The sequence below is a fragment of the Peromyscus maniculatus genome, chromosome 20 (genome assembly GCF_049852395.1).
Source record: "Peromyscus maniculatus bairdii isolate BWxNUB_F1_BW_parent chromosome 20, HU_Pman_BW_mat_3.1, whole genome shotgun sequence".
Lineage (NCBI taxonomy): Eukaryota > Metazoa > Chordata > Mammalia > Rodentia > Cricetidae > Peromyscus > Peromyscus maniculatus.
The window spans coordinates 6,685,504-6,707,874 of NC_134871.1; the positions used below are offsets into that span (position 1 = coordinate 6,685,504).

The 22,371-nt window shown below is 36.3% G+C and overlaps 1 protein-coding gene across 4 annotated transcripts in view; it reads left to right on the forward strand.

The window, feature by feature from the left end:
• LOC102920548 (solute carrier family 22 member 22-like) overlaps window positions 1-20,438 on the forward strand; it is a 39,354-nt gene extending 18,916 nt beyond the window's left edge. For 2 of the 4 annotated variants that reach the window (XM_076555757.1, XM_076555758.1), the window contains exons 7-11: window positions 1,493-1,608; window positions 3,776-3,990; window positions 12,109-12,217; window positions 16,835-17,038; window positions 19,322-20,438. In XM_076555757.1, the coding sequence (XP_076411872.1) occupies window positions 1,493-1,608; window positions 3,776-3,990; window positions 12,109-12,217; window positions 16,835-17,038; window positions 19,322-19,385 (708 nt within the window). In that variant the 3' untranslated portion in view covers window positions 19,386-20,438. Of the gene's footprint in view, window positions 1-1,492; window positions 1,609-3,775; window positions 3,991-12,108; window positions 12,218-15,462; window positions 16,004-16,834; window positions 17,039-19,321 lie in introns of those variants that run through there. The other 2 variants (XM_076555759.1, XM_076555760.1) reach the window with 2 other exon arrangements.
• The last annotated feature ends 1,933 nt before the right edge of the window (window positions 20,439-22,371 follow it).

Genomic DNA, 22,371 nt, shown 5'->3' on the forward strand with positions numbered 1-22,371 from the left:
ATATGTCTAACAAGTTCTGGTTGACTTGATGGATTCACATGATTGCTAGGTGAATTACAGTCATTGTACATATTTAAGAAAAAAGAAAATAAGCTGAATAAGTAGTTGGTGTCCTGGATATAATGCAATGTGTAGCACATTGAGGAAAAATGATCCAATAAGATGTGTTGAGGATTTGTGTTTCAGATGTCTACAATTACAGGCATCATAGATAAATAGTTAGATATGTCTCTCCATTCCTGACCACTCTATAATATTTTCAATTTTAAACCATAGAAACAATTAGCTAAAGGATATGTAGCATGAAATTTTCCAAGATTTAATAAAAATATATTAAAAACAACCAGCTAAAATATTTTAAAATATTGAGTCCTAAAGTTAATATTTAATGTAGATTTTTTGCTGAAAATTAATTTCACATAAAATTAATAGCAATATAAGATATACAAAAATCTGTAATGATACAATAAAAATTAACTGGAATTTTTCTAGTAGTTAACTAGGTATAGAACTTGATTCACTATGTGTGGTAAGCCAGCTCCTACCTTTTAAAGAGTTCCTGTGAGGAGGAGAAAGAGATAAGAAACTTTTGGAAAGAGAAGAAAAGGAAGACAGGATAGCTTTGGGAGGATCTGGATCAAAACCCAAAGGTCCCTTTAACCTCTTCAAAAGGGCTTTTTAAAACAATGCCAAGGGGTGGGGCAAAAGACCTCCTCTTTGTTGCATCAAAGCACTCCACACAGCCAATTGTAGACACTTCCAGATACCTGGTAACCATGCTCATGGTCAAATTATCCCCTTATACATCCCTGCTGGGTAAAGCAAGCTCAGATTCTCGGACCCTGAGTATGTTCTCACAAGGAAACCTCTGTAGGTCTCTACAACTAAAAGCAGCTACTAACTAATCATATGTAATTAAACAGTGGGGATTCTTAAGGAGTGTTTTTCAGTTTGAGCACCATTTAGTTAGTTATAACTGTTTCAGATCACACTGCACCAATAGTTGATAACAAGAAACAAGTAATTTATGAATTATTAGAAAGTGATTTCTATTTAGGAAATAGTTTCATACCATATATAATATTTGCTTATTCATTTAAACATTATAAATTTATTTCTACTTATTTTTATTTATTTGCTTTAAAATTTACTTGCATTTATTTCTCATTTTGTGTACACGTGTTGGGTACACACTTGCCAGGAAGAGTATATAGAAGTCAGAGGAATACTATGGTTAATCATTTTTGAACTTGAACTGTGGATACTGGGATTGAAATTAAGTCATCAGACTTGGTGGCAAGAACTTTTACCTTAAGCAATTTTGCCAGTCGTACTTTCTTTTTAGATGGTTAGAGTACAATCCATGCCACTGTAGTTTTGTGAGATAATTGTTGCTGGTTTATGACAGCCTAGAGGAGTGGGGAATATAATTTGTGAGGATTTATTTCAAACTTTTGTTCAAACTAAGTATTTTGACTTGATTTTTTTTAAGGCTTTGCAATCTAAACTTAAGGAAGATGGGAATTCAACCAGCAAACATTTCAGAATAAAGGACTTGATTATTAATCCCATGATGCGTAGAACAGTGCTTTGTTTTTCCTGTGTAATGTGAGTAGTTTGCCCTTTCCTCCTCCTACACATAGTCAACTGCTTCAGCACCATGCTAACCCTTTAGAGGAACATCTGAGGTAAACAAACATTTGTTTCAAGGCACTTGAAATGAAAATACAAATCTGTGTAGGGAGCGATACAAAGAACTTATATGGGTCATGTTTTTGTTTTTGTTTTTTGTTTTTTGTTTGTTTGTTTGTTTTGAAATGCCTCATGGGATGATTGCAACTTACAAGGACTGAAGAAATGTAAACATGAGATTAAAAAGGCTATTTGGACCCAAACTAAGTTTCACTAAATAATGAGGAAGACAAAACAGGTTTTCAATTAGATTGGTCAATTTTATTCATACTGCAATGCAGTAAACTTAAATGTATCACATTGGAATCAAATCCACACAAATGTTTCAAGTTTTGCTCCAGGCTAAGCAGCCTGCATTTTGGACCTTCCTTGACCTTCAGTTGTTCCAAATATATATCTTGGCAATGCATTGGGAAATTATGTAAAAACAGTGGAAGGGACAGATCATTGCAAGTAATAATGCATTTTCACAAGAAAATCCAAGTTAAAATTTATAGCTTTTTTTCTAGTGAATTTACTTCTAGTCCAAATTCGGGATAAGAAAAATGACCTCAGGAGAAATTATCTACTTTCCTAAACATACACATATTGCATGATAAACTTTTACAATGGGTCAAGAGCTGCAAGAGGCAGATTTGGAGCCCAGGGTTTTCTGTATAGAAAATGATCACTAAAAACATTTTCATACTTCTCACCATGATATTTGATAAATAGAAGTACATGCATCAGAAGAGCTCTCCAGAGACCTAGTTCTTTAGATTTGTATGTAGTAAATACATTAAATATGTGGGTGAGCATGATACTATATATAGTAAAAAGTGAAATGTGATGTAAGAAAATTCAAAGACATGTTAAATGTACCATCACTTTATACTTTTTTAAATGAAGAAATTACCATCTCCCAAACAGTAGGAAAATGAAGTAACAATCTTACTTTTCCAGTGGCTACTTTTACCATCTTGCAAAAAGTACACATTAAATGAATACACTGCTACATAGATTTTTAAATTATCTTAATTCTTTCAGTTCTGAGTTAACACTCATGGTTCTATTTATTTTTTCATTTATTTATCTAAAATAAAAGGTGAGTCAGGAGTTTAGCGTATTTGTTACCCTTCCAGAGGACCAGCTCCCAGCATCCACATGGTAGCTAACAACTTTCTGCAACTCCAGTTTTAGAGGATCCCTCTTGTGATCTCTGCACACAGGAATACATGCAGGAAAAACACCCATAGACATAAGATAATGTTGTTTAAGTCAAGAAAAATTAGTGTAATATGCAGTGAAATAAGAGAAATCTATGTCTCTGACCTTATATGTAAAATGAATTTAGAAAAATAACCTTTGAAGCAACTTATAATCATAAAATTATATTATTGAAAACATAAATTTGAAGTGATATGTTAGGTAGAGCAGTACATACCTAGATCCATTGCTCATATATATTAGCTTGTTCTGCTAATTATAATGGTATATATTATATATAATTATTATATATAGTAATTATAATGGATATACATACATATAGTGTCATAATTTCAAGTACAATATTACCACAAGTTTGAAATTTTCAGAAGGTTTATTTCATGATGCATTATTTTTAATTATAACAAAATTATAAGGCAGTCTAGTGTTTTATAAAAATTTTAAACTCCAAACAAATATGATTTTCAAGAAATTATGCATCTTTTAGGAATATACTTATCTATTTTCTCTTTGGATCACAACAAACTTCAGATCTAGAGTCTATCAGAGCAGTGGACTAAGTTCAGAGTGTTTTTTTAAAACATAAATTTACTTATATAAACTACTCAATTTATTAATAATTTTATCATTATCTTATTTTCATATTTTTCTAAGTAATTTCTGTGACATTATAAAACTCTATTTCATCCCATGCTTGTAATATTTGGTTTTAGTTGCATCTTTGAAGGAAATAATGATCCTAAACGCGCTCGCGCACACACACACACACACACACACACACACACACACACACACACACACACACACACACACACACCATAATAACATGTTTTGATGCCTTAGTTCATTGAATGCCTCTCTGTGTGCTTTCTTTCAGTTTTACAGCAGTGTTCGGCACTTTTGGCATCTTGTTGGATATTAAAAATTTGGGAAATAATATCTTCCTGAACCAGATTCTCCTAGGAGTGGTAGACATACCCATTAAATTACTCACATATTTTATAATGAGAAATGTTAACCGTCGTCCTTCAATTGCCTTTTCACTCCTTACAATTGGGAGTTGTACTACCATCACCATATTTCTAGCTGAAGGTGAGACTTCCTCAGTGTTTAGAATCTTATTGTTAATGCATATTCATGTATATGTGGATTTTTCAAATAGTAAATGCAACTTACACTGTACTGTCTAGAAGAGCACCAGACTATATTTCTTTAAATATATATTTTATATAATTATACGTGTATGCATACATATGCACATGTGCATGCAATGTGTGAATGTACAGATATATGAATGTGGGTGCCCTTGGAGGTCAGTCTCATTGGATAACCAAAAAAATGGAGTTACAGGAAGTTCATAATAAGCTGTGTGATATGGGTGCTGAGAAAGAAGTCTGGTCCTCTGCAACAGCAGTAGGTTCTTCTAACTGCTGAGCTGTCTTTCCAGATCCCCATTTATTTCTTCTAAAGGAACTTAACATTTATTTGTTTATTTACTTATTTATATTAAACCAGTGAAAGGGATACAATCATTACAAGTGATATTTTCACAGGACAATAAAAGTTAAAATTTATATCTTTCTCCAATGAGATTTGTTTCTAGCCAAATTTCAGAATAAGAAAAAATGAGCCCAGAAGTCATAGATATGGATTGCATGATGAACTCTTGTACTGGATTAAGAATAGCCAGAGGGGGCTTGAGCCCATAAATTTGTATATGGAAAATGGCGCACCCTATAGTTTATATGCAGAGGTCAAAGAATAACTTGCAGTAGTTGGTTCTTTCCTTCTATTGCAAGGGCTTCAGGGACCAAAATCATATCCAAAGGCTTGATGGCACCTTTACCAGCTTAGCCATCTCACCAGCCCTACACTCTGCTTTTACATTTGGACATTTTAAAGGCTATGAATTCCTTAATAAGAAGAATCCCAACTTTATGGCTTTCTTTAAACTTGGGAGCTCTACATCAGATTTTATTAGAAACTAATTATTGGTTATCAATTATAAAAAAGTCATGTCTGGGAGGCCTATGTTAGCAATATGTGCTTGGCATGAGGATATCATGCAGAAAGAACAGTAACTACAAACAAGTAGTTTGGAGGATCTCTCTAGTGCCATTCAACGTTGAACCCATAAAGCCAAATAGGTATTATTTGGTGAAGAAATGCACCAAAAAAGTTGCACTAGAAGTGGAAGGAGGACATGTGGTTTGGAAAATTGGTGTTATTGTGTTAACAACCTGTAAATAACGAGGAGGTAAGAGATAAGGAGGAACTTGGTCACAGAGTATTTCATTCCTTGATCTAGTAAGTAGATTGATACTCTTCACCAATAGAAATTGCAGGCTTCTAATTGGGAACCATTGGTATGACTGTATTTCAGAGTATTTATTTAAATCATATAAGGCTGAAACAATGAACTGTGATTAGTCAACATTGGAGACAGGGTCAGGTAAATGGAAGTTTCCTTAGAAAGAGAAAAGAGCTCCACCTGGGGCCTGGCCGTCGATCTCGGCATCCGGTTCTCTCAGTCATTGGATGGGGTTTCTAGCACGACAAGGAGTCCAATTGGCGAGAAAGAGGAGGGTTTGTATGAGCGAGAATTGTTGAGACCAAGGTTGGATAAAGCACAGGGACAAATAGCCAAATAAATGGAAACACATGAGCTATGAACCAATAGCTGAGGAGCCCCTAACTGGATCAGGCCCTCTGGATAAGTGAGACAGTTGATTAGCTTGATCTGTTTGGGAGGCATCCAGGCAGTGGGACTGGGTCCTGTACTCAGTGCATGAGTTGGCTGTATGAAACCTGGGGCTTATGTAGGGACACTTGGCTCAGCCTGGGAGGAGGGGACTGGACCTGCCTGGACTGAATCTACCAGGTTGAATTCAATCCTCAAGGGGAGTCTTTGCCCTGCAGGAGATGGGAATGGGGGGTGGGCTGGGGGAAGGCAGCTGGGGTGTGTGGGTGTGTGGGTGTGTGGGAGTGGGGAGAACAAGGGAATCCGTGGCTGATATGTAAAATTAAATTAAATTGAAAGAGAAAAGAGGATGTGTGATGTCCATTAGTTTGTTGTTGTTGTGTGGTTGCTACTGGTACCTGAAAGGAAGTAACTAAGAGGTTTATTTATTTTTTTTTTACTGATGAAGATAGTGACCACCATGCTGGTGAAGGCATGATGGCCAGTGGCTCCATGATATTGTGAATGTGTGGCTGGAACTCTATCTTCTACCACCTTGGTGTAATAAGAAACCTAGAGGGGACTGGAAGCAGGACTTGTCTGTTAATCTCAAGTCTCCAAAGATGCACTTCCTACAGTGTGGGAGATCAGCTCCCTTTTCCCCCCAGAGTACTCTTGAGGAGTGAGAGATAAAAGATTGAGGTAGAAATATAAAGGTAGAAGGATAGAGGGGAGAGAAACAGATAGAAACACAGGACAGCCTTAGGAGGGCCTGGAACATTATCCACCAGCCCCTTCTGTCTCTTCTAAAGGGCTATCTATAGGAATACCAAGGGGTGGAGCAAAGACATCCCCCTAGCTCAGCCAAGTGTAGATCCTTCCAATTACCTAGTAACCATGCAAAATGGTCACGCAATCCATGCTGGATAAAGCAAGTTCAGATCTCACTAGGAAACATTTGTGTGCCTCCACAACTGTCTCTTCTAGAAATAATAAAAGGCCCTCTAGGCACCTCAGATAGACTGTGCCTGTCTTAGGTTGTTCTTCTTGATTATCTTCCTTACCTGTCATGGTGATGTACTTTCCTTCAAGCATACTCTGGATTATGTTGGAAGCTATCAAGAGGTAAGATGCCTGTCTTTGGCTACCAGCCTCTGGGAGGAGGAGGTACTCTCTGACCCAATTCCCTATTAGGAGCTTGCAAACATCCACAGAGATCTCCATAGCTGCCACATCTAGCAATAAAGGAGTAGAGGATGATAAAGATGAAATATCATTTTTGGAATGGGTCTAAAGTGACTACAGCATACTCAGCTGCACCAAGAACTTTTCCTGGATCAAAACTCTTTCCAAACAGATGTTCAATAAAATTTTCAAGAGACTGTTTTGATTCCCAGGAGAAAACAGTTATTTCAAAAAACTTCAAAATATGCACTCAAGTAAACAAAAACCCATCCTATTTTAAAAACACTTTAACAAACTAACTTGGTTGTGGAAGACTTGTCACTTTGTGGGAGGCCTATGTCTTTCTAAACAGAAAGAGTGCAAACTTTTAGGAAGAAGACAGAAAAACTCCCTTAATTATAACAACTTTGCTTAAGTTTTTCCAGGGCCATTGAAACTATAAAATTATATTTTGGACTACTACAAAAAGCATTCAAATATGTCTGAAGATAAAAGAATAATAAAAACAATTCTAGTATGAACATCACTATACACTTTTTGCAAACTTGCATTCAACATTTACACTTTTTACATTCAATATTTATATTTTTTAAATACTTATATTCAACATGAAACTTTATAGAACTATTTTAAAAACTTATCTAGAACAATCTCTTTACTAACTTATATTCAAAAGCCAACTCTATAGGATCACTTTCCCAACTTTAGCAAACATCAAGAAGATATTTCTTAACAAAACTATTAGATTTTCTTTCAACAAGAGAGACATTGCACAAATTATGAGTAATTACCATACTGAGCTTCTTTAAAGCTCTTAGGAAAAACTTCCTATGAAGCCATTAGGCCTCTGGAGGAGTGTCACTGGAGCTGATATTACTCTGTTCCACACTCCTCACCAAACTCAGACAGCCAGTAAGCTTCTGAGAGTGTGATTTTCCACTTTCTTAATTTTTTGAAGCTGCATCTTAAGATTATCATGAGCATTTCAATGATGCCAGTGTTTCTCTGTTGCATTTCAACCACAACCCAAGTTTCTTAATTTTTTTATTTGCCCATAATTTTTTTTCTTTTTTCACACCCAAATTTCCCAGTGTACAAATCTCTTTCTCTTTCTTCCTTAAAGATTTTAAAATGACTTAATTAGCATCTTAATTGCCTCCTGACAGGCATCACCTGTTTCTCAATTTTCCATAGCAAATAATCCCCACCTGACAGGCAAGTTGTTCATGTTTCTCATTCCTAGGAGGCAACCTAACCAAGATTGTAGGAAAAATAGCATCTTTATCTGAAAAACCAGAGTTATTGAGACAGTGCAATACTTGTATCTCTTTTATAGACTACATTTCCCAAACTGCCATTCTCTATATCTTCACAATGTTATGAACCATGTTGTGGATTATATTTCCCAAGCTACTTTTCTCTACATCATCACTACATTTCCCAAGCTACTTTTCAAACTACAATTCCAAGGTTGCCTTTCTGGTTCTGGGAGAAAACTCAGCTGCAGCCAGTGGTGACTATAACTCTCCTGGTTTCATTAACATGGTCAAAATTAAGTTTCTGATCCTTTATCATATGATGCTTTTAAGTCAGTATTAAGCCTTTCACTTGACACCATCCCTGGAACAAATGGCACCTGTCTGTGTGTACTCAGATGCTTGTTGCCAGAAGTGAAAATTTCTTGATGCTTTATACTCCTGTCTTACCAGGTCAGTGAAAGAAGATAAAAGTACTTGAAATAAAGGCCTTTTCAATCTTTTCAGAGAATTCCCTCCCAGATAGTTTATTGTCTTGTCCTGGCTTGTCTCCTCCCTCAGATACAGAGTTTCTGATGCCACTGCATGGATCAGGCTCTGCTAACTGCTTTTTCCATGCTAACAGCCCTTCCCAGGTTCCCACACTGCCTCTGCTGTGGTTCCTGGGCATAGGCTCTGGCTGCAGTGACTCTGGCTGCTGTTTTTCCAATTCTGGCTTGAAGGAGAGAAAGGAGTAGCAGAGAGGATTTGCCCTGTTCCAAGAGGTTTTTTGTTTTTTCTAGAAAAATTACAGGTGATTTTCTCATTCTGATAGATTTTTCAGGTGAATTTAATTTTTGCCCTTACAGAAAGAAAAAACAATCTGAGAAGAAAAGGTCTGAAAAGCTTTTAGTTTTTTTTTTTTTAAGACAGAGTTTCTCTGTGTAGTTTTGGTGCCAGGCTGGCCTCAGACTCACAGAGATCCACTGGGCTCTGCCTCCAGATTGCTGGGATTAAAGTTGTGCATCACCGACACCCAGCAAGCTAGTAGTTTTTCAGAGGGAGAAATTACTAAATTTTCCCCCAAGACTTCTGTTCTCTAAATTTGGCTTCATGGTCAAAAGGAAACTAATTTTGATTGTATGATGTTTTTCATACAGTGGCAGGGTCAGCAGAGTAAGATGTTTTATTTCACCCATAGCTATCTCAGGGAAAATTCTCTCCTCTGCCACTCAGGACTTAAATCTAAGCTGTCCACAGGCCAAAGGCTTTCATAGGAATCTCATTCTGCCCATTTTTCTCATCTTTGAATGATTTCTCTCTGATTCTTCCCCAGGAGTTTGCATTCATAATCCCACAGTTGAAAAATATCAAAGACATAGTTTCTTGGTCTTGTTGCATATCTTATCCTAAGTTTTTTCTTATACTATATTTATATATTCTATCTTATATATTTTTCCTTATCCTAAGTGTTTTCTACACTATAGTCCTACATTCTTCCTTATACCTTTCCCCTAATTTTTTTTTTTTTGATTTTTCGAGACAGGGTTTCTCTGTGTAGCTTTGCGCCTTTCCTGGGACTCACTTGGTAGCCCAGGCTGGCCTCGAACTCACAGAGATTGGCCTGCCTCTGCCTCCCGAGTGCTGGGATTAAAGGCGTGTGCCACCACCGCCCAACTCCCCTAATTTTTATAGGTAGAAATTAAGATAGAGAGAAAAAGAAAGAAACCTAGATAGAGAGAAATATATCTTGCAGCCTTACATTTCAACTTCAGCATTCCACTGCCTAATTGTCACTCCCAAGAATAAAATACCATCACCTTTGTAATTATTGGGTATGTCACCTTATACCCATGATGCCCCCTCACACTCCTTTTACCAAGCCCCTGTCCCTGATGCCATTTTTTAGGGACCAGTTACCACTTATATATGACAAGGAACTCTTGAGTAAGGGATAAGAGATTGAAGTAGAAATATAGAGGTAGAAGGATAGAGGGGAGAGAAATAGGTAGAAACACAGGACAGCTTCAGGAGGGCCTGGATCATTATCCACCAGCCTCTTCTGTCTCTTCTAAAGGGCTATTTATAGGAATGCCAAGGAGTGGAGCAAAGACATCCCCCTAGCTCAGCCAAGTGTAGACCCTTCCAATCACCTAGTAACCATGCACATAGTCAAGCAATCCTCTAATGCAGCCCTGCTGGGCAAAGCAAGCTCAGATCTCACTAGGGATACTCCACCACCTAAAGGTTCCAAATCCTCACTGACAGTACCATTAGGTGCAGAACAAGTGTTCAAACACATGAGCCTGTTAGGAAACATTTCACATTTAAACTATAACTGTATGCACTAAATAATTATTCTAGAAACAAATACTTTAAAACTTGGGAATTCACCAATGCGAAGATTTTTATTGTTTTAATCTAAGTATCCAGAGAGATTGCATTTTAAAATAGCAAGAGGTGAATTTTATAACAAACAGTAAGAGTTAAGATTTACATGTTTTGTATCTGTCAACTATTTTAGTATGTGCTTAGCATACAAAATGCATAAGATAAGGAAGAAATTGTTTCTCCAGCTCAAGACAGAGGACAAAGTATATGTTTGTTCTCTGAGCATACCATATTTAAATTCATAATTTAATCCCAGAGACATTGTGTTATTTCTCCCTTGACTGCGAAGTGTATGGATGAAAATCTGTCAACTATCCTTCATAACAGATCAAACTTCCTCCCAGGAGTCATTTCCCACATAGGCTTTACATTTTCATATATACTTGCGCAGATTTCAGGGACTTGACCTGACTGGGGTGGCAAGGGAATGAAAAAGAACAGACAAACTGAGAGAGGGGGAAAGGAGGGAGGGAGGGAGTATGAGAGAGAGAGAGAGAGAGAGAGAGAGAGACAGAGACAGAGACAGAGACAGACAGAGACAGAGAGAGACACAGAGACAGAGACAGAGACAGAGACAGAGACAGAGACAGAGAGAGAGACAGAGAGGCACACACACAAAGCTGGGATCAGATAGACTGGGCTCTTTGATGGGGAAACTCCAGGGTCCTGGAAGCTCACTGTGTTTATTGCATACAGTTGAACACAGAGGTAGGGTGAGTACATGCAGCTAGACAAGAAGGTGGGCCTATCACATACAAATAAACAAGGAGGCAGAATTATTATATACAGCTGAACAAGGAGGTAGGTTAAGCTAATCTCAATAGTAGCACCCTCTATAGGGGAGAGTCTTCAGATTATACATATCTTAGGGAGGGGGGGAAGCAACGGTGAATATTTTCTGCACACATTATCAACATTTTCACATGGACTAGAGGGAGCCTTTGCTATCCCTGGGAGTCTCACTCTCCAAGGAAAGTAGGCATTGCTATTTTGTCATGAGTCTCTGTCCTTGAAATGGATTGCTCATTTCCACAGGACATACTCACTCAGGACTTACTCAACCAGAACAATCATTTCTAAGTATTCTATTTTTTTTTGTTTCTGTTGATGTCTTTGTCCATTTTTTACCCAAGTCGTTTGAATTGTTGTTATGCAGTTTTAGGAGTTCTTTAATATTGTGGAGCTTAATACTGTCAGGTATATATTTGTTCTTATTCTATAGATTATATTTTCACTCTGTTGGATTTCACACACTTTGCTCCATATCTTTGAGGAAGATTTCATATTTCAGTATTGAATGTGATGTTGGCAGTGGATTTTCATATATGTCCTTAATTATGTTGAGACAAGCTCATTTTATGCAAGCTATTTCAATTTTTTTAAAAGCAATTTTTTTTGCTGATTTGTTTGTTTTACCGTATTGATATTTGTTTTTATTTTGTTAAATTTTCTCTGTCTTTATTTAGATGTCTATTTTGTTTCTAATGAGAGAGAAAAGAAAGGGTTTGGATTTGAGTGGGTGGGGAGATAGAGAGGCTATAGGAGGCATTAAGGCAGGGGAAATTATAATCAGAATATACTTTCTATAATAAAGCAGTGCTTGATTCCACATAACAGCCTAGTGTTTAATGTTTTAGAGAGCAATTGTAATTTTTTTAAACTAGAGATCAACAAATATTGGTAAAAATAATCATTTTCTTCTATTAATGTTGTTTGCAGAGATGCATGTCCTACGCCTTATGCTTTTCCTTTTGGTAAAAGGATCTTTTGCAGCTTTCGGCTGCATAAGCACTGCCTACACCCAGGAACACACACCAACAGTACTCAGGTAAGAAAAGAAACTGCAAAGTTTCACCCTGAATACCGTTGGAAGCATCAAGAAAATTTAAATGAGTGAAATAGGGGACAATTTAGAAGGCATTGCTAGGATGTATTCTACTTTAGAGAAGATGCTATGAAGCTCACAATGGACTGGACCCTCCCCATCAATCACTAATTAAGAAAATACCTTACAGGCTGGTCTACAGCCAACTTTTAATGGTCTGCTGAGAACATGTATTTCATTTCTATGGGCTGGGATAGTCTATAGATAATTGTTAGGTCTATATGATTTATAGTGTGGTTTAGCTCTCAAGTGTATGCTGATGTTTAGTTTCAATTACCTGTGTCTTAGGGTTACCATTGCTGTGATGATACACCACGGCCAAAGCACCTTGGGGATGGAAATGTTTATTCAGCTTATGCTTCCACATCACAGTTCATCATCAAAGAAATACAGTACCAGAACTTTAACAGGGCTGCAACCTGGAGGCTTGAGCTGATGTTGAGGCCATGGAGGGGTGTTACTTACTGACTTGCTCCACATGGATTGCTCAGAGCCTGGTTCTTATAGAACCCTGGGCCACCGTGCCAGGGATGGCACCACCCATAATGGGCTGGGCCCTCCCCCATCAATCACTAATTAAGAAAATGCCTTATGGGCTTGTCTACAGCCCAGTATTATGGAGGCATTACCTCAATTGCGGTCCCCTCCTCTCAGATGACTTTAGTGTATGTCAATTTGATGCAAAATTTTCTAGCACAATCTGTCTAAAGGAGAGTGGCATATATGTGATGTGATAGTGAATGTATGTATCTGTGTGTGTGTGTGTGTGTGTGTGTGTGTGTGTGTGTGTGTGTGTTTATGTTTAGATGTACAGGTCATAAAAGTAGAAAATAGAAAGGAAAATACAAGAGGGGAGAAGGGAAAGAAAAGAGAACCATGGTGTGCATGTGACATGAAAACAGAAGGTGGGACAACTGTGGGGGGAAGAACCTGTGAGCAGGGGGATGAAAAGGGGCAGTGGGAGAAGAGAGTAACAACACAGTATAATTACATATGCATGAAAACATCTTAATTAAACTCAACACCCCGTATGCTAACATAAAACGAAAAATAGAAAGTGTCCTCCAACAATATTCAGAGATGAAAGGTTAGCATTTACCTAGTAGTTGGGAGAATAATTTAGTAGGTGAAAATATTCTGTCATATTTTCCTGAGTCCCTCTACATCATCATCCCTTGAGAACTCTGGCCATATACAAATTTCAGCACAGAGACTACTATTGTCTTCTTACTCTACCTCTTCAGGCTTAATATAACCCAGTTTAGCCTATTAATTCACATCTCTGGTGGCTCAAGTAACACTTGTGTACGAAGTTTGAAAAGGCGGCATCTTTAAGATGTTTTCATGTACAAAACCAAAATGCTGCATATTAAGGAACAGATAACGTACAGCGCCATGACCAGTCCTAGCACACAATCTTAAACATGCATGTGTATCTCAGGAGATTAGTGCTTCATGTTCAGGACCGTCGTCTTTCCCTTGCAAAACTGAGACTCCATGTGTGTTTGCCAAGCACCACACTCATTTCAGAAATCCCTACTGATGCATTTTCCATTAGTATAAAAGGACTTCTTAAATTTTCTATCTTCAGTAGAGAATCTTGAGCGTTTTTACTATCTAAACCATTTCATGTGTAATTAAACCATATCAGACAATGTGACAAAGCAAACGTGTTTTGGAAAAGTTACTGAAAATTTTGCTTGTTGATTTATTATTTATATTTCTTTGTGGTAACCCCTTTTTTCTTCTCCTCCCTCTTCTCTTCCTCCTCCCTTTTCTTGAAAATAGATTCTTTTCTCACATAGTATATCTGATTATGAGTTGCCCTCCCTCTATCCCTTCCACTCACTCCGTCCCCTACCTCCCTTCCCATCTTAATCCACTACATTTCTGTCTCTCTTTAGGAAAGAACAGGTTTCTAAGAGATAATAATAATATATAACAAAATAAAATAGAATGAGGCTTAAAAACAACAACATCCAGTATTATCAAATCAAAGTTGAACAAGACAAACACAGAGATGGCAAAGAGCCCAAGAGAAGGCATAACAATCAGAGATCCACTCTTTCACACACTTAGGAATCCCATAAAAACACTAACCTGGAAGCCATAATATATACATAGAGGACCTGGGGAAAGCCTGTGCACGCTCTGTGTATGCTGATTCAGTCTTTGTTAGTTCATATGAGCTTTGCTCATACTGATTTAGGGGACCTTGTTCTCCTGGTGTCTTCCATGCCCCTCTGGCTCTTACATTCTTTCAGCTTCTTCTTCAGCAGAGTTCCCTGAGCTCTGAGGGGAGGGATTTAACAGAGGACATCCCATTTATGGCTTAGTGTTCCAGGGTTTCTCTCTTTTGCTCTGTGTAATGTCCGGTTGTGAGTCTCTGTATTTGGTTCCATCTGTTGCAGAAAGAAACTTCTCTGATAATGGCTGAAGAAGGAGATGATCTATGAGTATAGCAGAGTATCATTAGGAGTCATTTCATCACTACTTTCTTTTTTTTAAAGATCAGTAGTATTTTATTTTACCCTAGGTCTTTGGGCTATATAGTCTCTGGTTCTCGGTATAGGGTATGGGTTCCATCTCCTGGTGTGCGTCTTACATCAAATCACACTTTGTTTGGTTACTCCCACAAGCTTTGTGATACTATTGCCTTAACATATCTTGCAGATAGCAAATCATTGAAGATCAAAACTTTTGTGGCTGAGTTGGTGTTTATGTTTATCTTTTGGTATTGTGTAGACTACTTTCTTGTATCAAAAATACTAGGAAGAAGGGTGATGGCTCTATGTAGGTACCAGCTTAACCTCTCCACGTTCAATGAATTATCTAGGTATTGTCCTCAGCAATGGAGCCTTGCTTTCAATTTATGGAGAGCATCCTAGTGTCTCGGCAGAAGTCTAAGTTGTTTGAGGATTCCCATTGACCCTTTTGGGAACTCAGATAGATATAAACCAATTTCCCACTGATGCTGTACCATTTTAATTAATCAGTGAAAATTTCCTATTACTCTTATCCAATATTACACACTCTCTGAAGACAAAACTCTCCATTATCAACTGTCACTCTTGATTTTGAACCACCCAAATAAAAATAATTTTCTTAATAAGTCAATTTTTATATAACTTTCAGGGATTCCATCCTCTTAGAACAGAAGGACATATCATGCTTTTGTTTGTTTGCAGAGGAAACAAACAAATGAAGTTCTTAGTGGGATGCAGGGCATCTAAGAGCAAGACATGATTGACAGACAACCTTGAATTTACCTAAAAAAAGCTAACTTTTTAGAAAGATATTTTATTGATGTATGAATAGACAGCCATCATGCTTTGTATATAGGTGGTTGACTCATTGGGTAAGTATGTATCCTTAAAGCTTTCCCATCATATTAGCCATCCAATAATACAGGCACTCCATTTATCCATTATTACTCATAGGCCCTCCATATTCTTTTTATTAGAATGTTATTATCATTTGTGGGAAATAATTTAGCACACAACTGAAAATGAACTCTCTTGGCAAATTTTTCATCAATGTGCAATTCTTATGTGTAGTCTCAATGCTCTATATTACATCTGCAAAAATTTATCATTAATAATTGAAATTTAATTCTCTGAAGCTATCCCCTCCCCAGTACCCATTCTTTAGCTATGCACTGACATTCATATGATCCCAAGTGAGCTAATGGTATTTTTTTGCTTCTTTAATTTTTTTTTTAGTAATTAACTTTAACACTTGTAATTTAATGCCCATAAAATATGCCCACTTGGACAAATAGTTTTTTTGTGGAAACCAAATGAGAAAATACATGTAAAATGGTAACTTCATGTAATTGAAGAAATGAAATGTGAACTTGAATTATTTACTAGATTAAATTCTCAAGATACTTCCTTTACTCTTTAGATTTCATTTTTTTGCAACATATCTTCTAAATTCTATAGGAAAGTGCCATCAGCCAAGTATTGATCCTCTAATTTTTTAAATTAATATGTTAAAATTTTCAATGGAAGTCTATATACCAGGTCAAGATTACCTGAAAAGAAAGAGAAGAAAGAAAGTAATATCAGTTCTTTAAATTCAAGGGTAAATAGACTTCAGAATTTCTTTTTAAGTGTAAATAAAGAAGTAAATAAATATCAGATACTATACACTAAAATATTATTCTTGCTTATTTTAAATTTAATTAATCTCATATTATCAAGTAACCCTAATATTGGACTCCATGAACATTGATACAGTATCTGTTTTGTCCATTTTAAAGATGAGAAAACTAAAAATCACAATAGGCTGTATACTCTGTGGCCAACAAAAACTAATGCCTTAAACACCTTATAGCATGTCCAAGAAAAGCAGAAATCTGTGTCCATATGGAAATCATGCTTTGTATGGGACTCTAGAAGGCATTGGGATATATATGATATATACACAACATTAGTAGTACTGAATTATGGGAAAATCCACATTGGCCAAGGGTGATTTTGCATATTTGTGGTGAAAATGATACAATTGAGACCAAGCTTATACATTCAGATTTTCATTTCTGGTCTACTTTTTAAGGTCAACTGTAGGTGGTGTTTATTACACTGCTTCCCGAATAGGAGCATTAGTATCTGCACTAGTACTTGTTACTAGAAAGTATTTTGTACACCTTCCTATGATTCTCTGTGGGACCATACCCATAGTGGCATCAATCAACATGTACTTTCTGCCAGAGACTTTTAATCTTCCACTTTCTGACACTATCAAGGATTTGGAGAAAAGGTGAGCTTTTATGATGATATTTTTTGTGGGAATGTAGGGTGTATAGTTTTGAAATGGTTTGGAATTATATGGTAGATTTATATAATCTAATTTGATAAGGTTCAGACTAGGATATGCTGTTTGTTGTTTTTACTCTTTTGGGGATGCTCTACCTTTTGCCTCTGGATGTTTTGCTTCTCTTGCTTCTATATATCTTACTTTCACTCTTACACTGTGGCTGGCTGCGTGGCTGGTGGCTGGCCCCTAGCATCATCCTCTCCTTGTTCTCTTGCTCTTCCTTTTTTTTCCTTCCAGATTTCTCCTACTTATTCTCTCTGCCTGCCAGCCATGCCTATCCTTTCTCCTGCCTAACTATTGGCCATTATCAGGTGTTTTAGACAGGCACAGTAACACAGCTTCACAGAGTTAAACAAATGCAACATAAAAGAATGCAACACAGGCGGTGGTGGCGCACGCCTTTAATCCCAGCACTTGGGAGCCAGAGCCAGGCGGATCTCTGTGAGTTCGAGGCCAGCCTGGTCTCCGAAGCGAGTTCCAGGAAAGGTGCAAAGCTACACAGAGAAACCCTGTCTTGAAAAACCAAAAAAAAAAAAAATGCAACACATCTTAAAATAATAATCTACAAGAATATTTTGGTTAATTTTGTTAATATTATGTTTAGTAACATGAATACTTATGTGATACACAACTGTGATTTGCTTTTACAAAAATAATTTTAATATATATATGTATGTATCTATCCCCTAGCATCCTGATATGTTTGCCATTGAAAAAAGTATTTATTTGTCTATAATTTTATATAATTTGTGACTTGGAATGCATAATTTCATAGGTTTTTCATATCTGACTATCATTTACCTATTCAGATATTTATATATATTATATAAAATCAGAAGTATATGTATGAAAATATACAATCACAGAGTGTTAGAAAGAACTAGAGTTGGAGCCCAAGTCATTTGAAGCCAAATATTGTTTTATTTCTGCTTTTCCTAGTGGTCTTTAATGTTATATATTAAGCACTATCACTGTAGTTGCAAAATCAAATTTAAATCTTACCAAGTATCTGTGACATAGCAGTAACCAATAAAGTAATAGCCATGTTATTTATACTTAAATTTAAATGATTGTTTTTATAATTTTTAGACCCTTAAAGCTTTTAACACAATGTTTTGATGGTGATGGTCATAGATATGAGACTATGCATGTAATATTTACTAGAAGATTTTGATGAAATAATCTATCTTTTCCTGAAACATCAACCATTGACGTGGTAAACAGCAATGAATATAATAAACATTCTGTTAACTGTTTCCTATTTCACCAGCATGGAAAATTACAAAGCCTTTTAGATGAATTTCATTTGTATTTTCCCATGTACTTAGTAGTGAAAACTCCTAAGGTCTGCAGTGCTTTTATGATTAATATATATGAGAGAGTTTAAGTAAATTATTAAAAGGTTTCATACCCAGACAGTACTTTGAGTTTACATTTAATTGAATTAGACTTTGATACCTTTTTGGGAACACAAATGAAGATGCAATGAGACATTTAACACATTGAGATAAAACACATTGACTAATGTATTTAGCCATGTAGGTGAAGAACAGGCTAGTCTTAGACTTCCAGATTACAGTCCATGATTGAGGGAGTATTACAGTATTCACATATGTATTTACTCGGAATCAATAGGCTGTTGCTTTCTTAAAACAAAGCATACTATATATACCACCTTAAGTGTCATCTCCACATGACTAACTTATTTTCAGTTAAGTTCACCTCATCGTTGTATACCCAAGTCCCAGCTGCAGACATAATTAATGACTGGCATAGATCTACTGGCAAGCCAGATGTCCACTATACTCTTTTTATCTTCAGACCATAGTTTTCAGATCAAGATGAAATGAGTATTTCATGTTTCATACATCTTCTTTCATAACATGGGCATTATTCAGGGAAAGTAATACTTTTCTGATATGCTAAAAATGAGTATAGAATTAAGGCGTAAAGATTTTGATTTTTTTATTAAAAACTCTGTTTTTTAGTAACTGTGTCAGTTGTGTGAGTTACAAGAGAACTTAGAGTTTCACTTGGCCATCTTTAAAATGGTCATGTTAATTTAAGACTATTTCTTTAAGAATATGTTGGGAAGTCTGAATAAATATTTGAGAGATGTGTAGCTTGTGTAGTACAATTAATCTTTACTTCTGTATTTTTACCATTTTTGTCTTATTTGTATGTCCATTCATCTAATGTTTTTTTTTTCTTTTATCCCTGGAACAGATTGATGAATAAAAACATCAATGAAAAAGAAGGGGAAGACTTCTTGGAAACTACAGGATGCTAAAGAAGCCAAAATCCATAGGGTTTCCACAAACACAAACCCTCTTTGTCCTGTTCTGTACTGTAGAGACTACACCCATTGAAGGACATTCACAAATACACTTATTAAATGAACCTATTGCAAAAGCAAATCTCCACATAGATGAAAATCCTAAGGATTTATTATTTAATAAACCAGGAGTACAGGTTCCTTTCATAAAAAATTAAACAAATCTGTGCAATAAATACTTTGTTGCAGTATTAAATGGAACAGGTTCTTTTTAAAATTAAGAACAAACAGTCCAAGAAAACAAATAGAGATTCTTATTCTGTGCTTGTCTTGAAATATGTATATTTTGATTTAAAAATCTTCATGAAAATAGCATAGGAAATTTAGAGACTTTGTTGAACAACATGATGATTATTTAGAGGATGAAAGCACTACTATGATTTTTAATTGCTTGGTAATTCTTTTAAAAATTCCCACATATTGACAGTCACATGTATAATGAATTACCGTGTTTGTAGACACCAAATGAAAATATATTCATAATGACTAGAATTGAGCATCATCATAACTAGAGATTATAAACTCAGACAATTTTTTTTCTTCCATTTTTAGTAGTGAACAGTGAGTTAAGTACATCAGGTGAGGAGTAATATCAGTGAATTGCCAGATGTTAAAAAGCACATGATCAATTCCTTATGAAAATTTTCTAATAAAATCCCGATTGGAATAACAAATTAGAGATGATGATGATAAGGCTCAGATAGTTTACATTCTGGAAGCCTCTAGGTCAGGACATTGTTTCATGTGTTATCTTTTAACGTTCACGTGAACCATAGATATGCCTCATAATCTCCTTACATGAATTCCACGTGGAATGAAACATGAAGCACAAATGATGACCATGGATGTGGGGAACAAAAGTGAAATAGAGGGAATAAATTTTCCAAGTTCAGGATACTTGATAAAAGTTCGAGGCTGATTTTCCCCTTCAGCAATTTATAAGCCAATTCCTATTTTCTGAAAGTTGTCCATAGTAAGAATAGTGCTATTTTTTCCCTGAAGTTGATGTATGTTAGTATGTTTATAGTTGCTCAAGGAGAAACTGCTTACTAAATTTAATCCTCTAAATAATGTTATTGTGAATATGATAATTGTTATATATAACAATGATAATAATAATTTTATTATTTCTCACAGCTCCAGTTTTTTTTTTTTTTTTTACAGTGGGAAGGCACCAGAGTTTTAGAATTCAGCAAATAGACTCATGGAAACAAACACAGAAAACGAGGCAGTTTATAGAAGAGAATCAAGGGACAGAAAGAGCTTCAGCACCCAATATACCTGAAAGCACCTGGGTATAAACTGTGGCTGAGCTGAAATAAACAGTGAAAGGCTCAGACAACATCAGCAGCCTCCCAACCCTAAGCAGAGCACGATCTCACCAGACATGGAGTGGAGTCTCGAGCATGCTGGCACAAGCCATGCTCCCTCTTCTCTTGTATTTGATTACACTGATGAAATGGGAGGACATTTTGAAATGATTCATCTGAGCCTTTGGCTTGACCCTTAGAAATCTCTCTTTTGACCTGGATCCAGGTCCTCCAAGCAAAGATCATGAACTAATCCTATGATCCTATAAATGTTACGAGAAGCAGGTCAGAGATGTAGGAAGGGAAGTGGTTTATTCTCTTTTGTAGCCATTAATTAGGAAAGCTAGTTACAAGAACTCCAGCATGGGAAACAAGTGATCATAAATAGTTACTTACTGATGTGAAATTGCAGAGAGAGAGAGAGAGAGAAAGAGAGAGAGAGAGAGAGAGAGAGAGAGAGAGAGAGAGAGAGAGAGAGAGAGAGAGAGAGAGAGAGAGAGAGAGAGAGAGAAATTAGGAGGATACACCACACAAGCTTTGGTGTAGATTGCTGCAACCTCATCATGTGTCCACACCCTAAGACCAGAGGTTTGATCATTCTTGGGGACTGCAGACTAGCTGGGAGGCTGGTAGGAAGCTTGACACTCATTCAGCTCCATCCTGAAGGGCAGGGCAGTGATTAGTAACTGAACCCCTCTATTTCTTAAAGTCTTCTAAACAGACCTGATTGCTTTAAACAGTTACATCTAAGTTTTCATTCTAATTTTACTGTAGTTTTTCTTTTCTCTTATTTCACTCTCATTTCTCTTCTTTTTTAATTTCTAGTTTCTTTATCTTCTTTCTTTTCCTTTTTTCTTCTTAAAGTTTGGTTCCCACCGCAGGATCAGTCTAACCTGGGGCTTGTGGTTCTTGTGCCTCAGTCTGTCAAGTTTTTGAATCACAGGCAGGAGCAATAACACTCAGTTTTTAATATTTAATTATGTGGTATCTTCTTCTCCTTTCTGCTCACCCCTTTTCAATTATCTTCCTTTTCCAACTGCAACAGTTTTTTAGTCTCTTATTTCTTTATTCTCATCTTTTCTCCTATTATAATTCTTATTTCCACTGCCCTTTGTTGATTGGTTTTCTTCTTTACTGTATGTTTTTCATGTGATCATTTCTATCTTCTCTTCTTTTTCTTCAAATCCATCCTTGTATTTAATTTCCTTATCTTTTTTTCGAGCATTATTACTTGTATTAATTTCTAAAAATAGCATATGCAATTATACTTTCAGAATTTCTTATAATGAATTTTGATCACGTCAACCCTTTTTCAACTCCTTTTCAGATCCACCTTTTCTATCCTTCACCTCCCTACCCTCCCAACTTTTCATTCAATTATTTTATGAATTATCTGTAAACATTATTCCCATAGAAACCTCCAGCACTTTGAAAGCTAGACAGTGGAGATGAAGCTTCCAGGTCAGTATCAGCTTGATTTATATTCTTCAATTCACTTTTCCCCTTTTTAACCGAGTCCAATCTGTACTGCCTAACTACTCTTGGGAGTGGGGCATGCATCAGAGTGTGTTGGAACTACAGGCATCACACCATTAAAGAAATCCCATCCCCAGCTATAAAATGCTAATAGT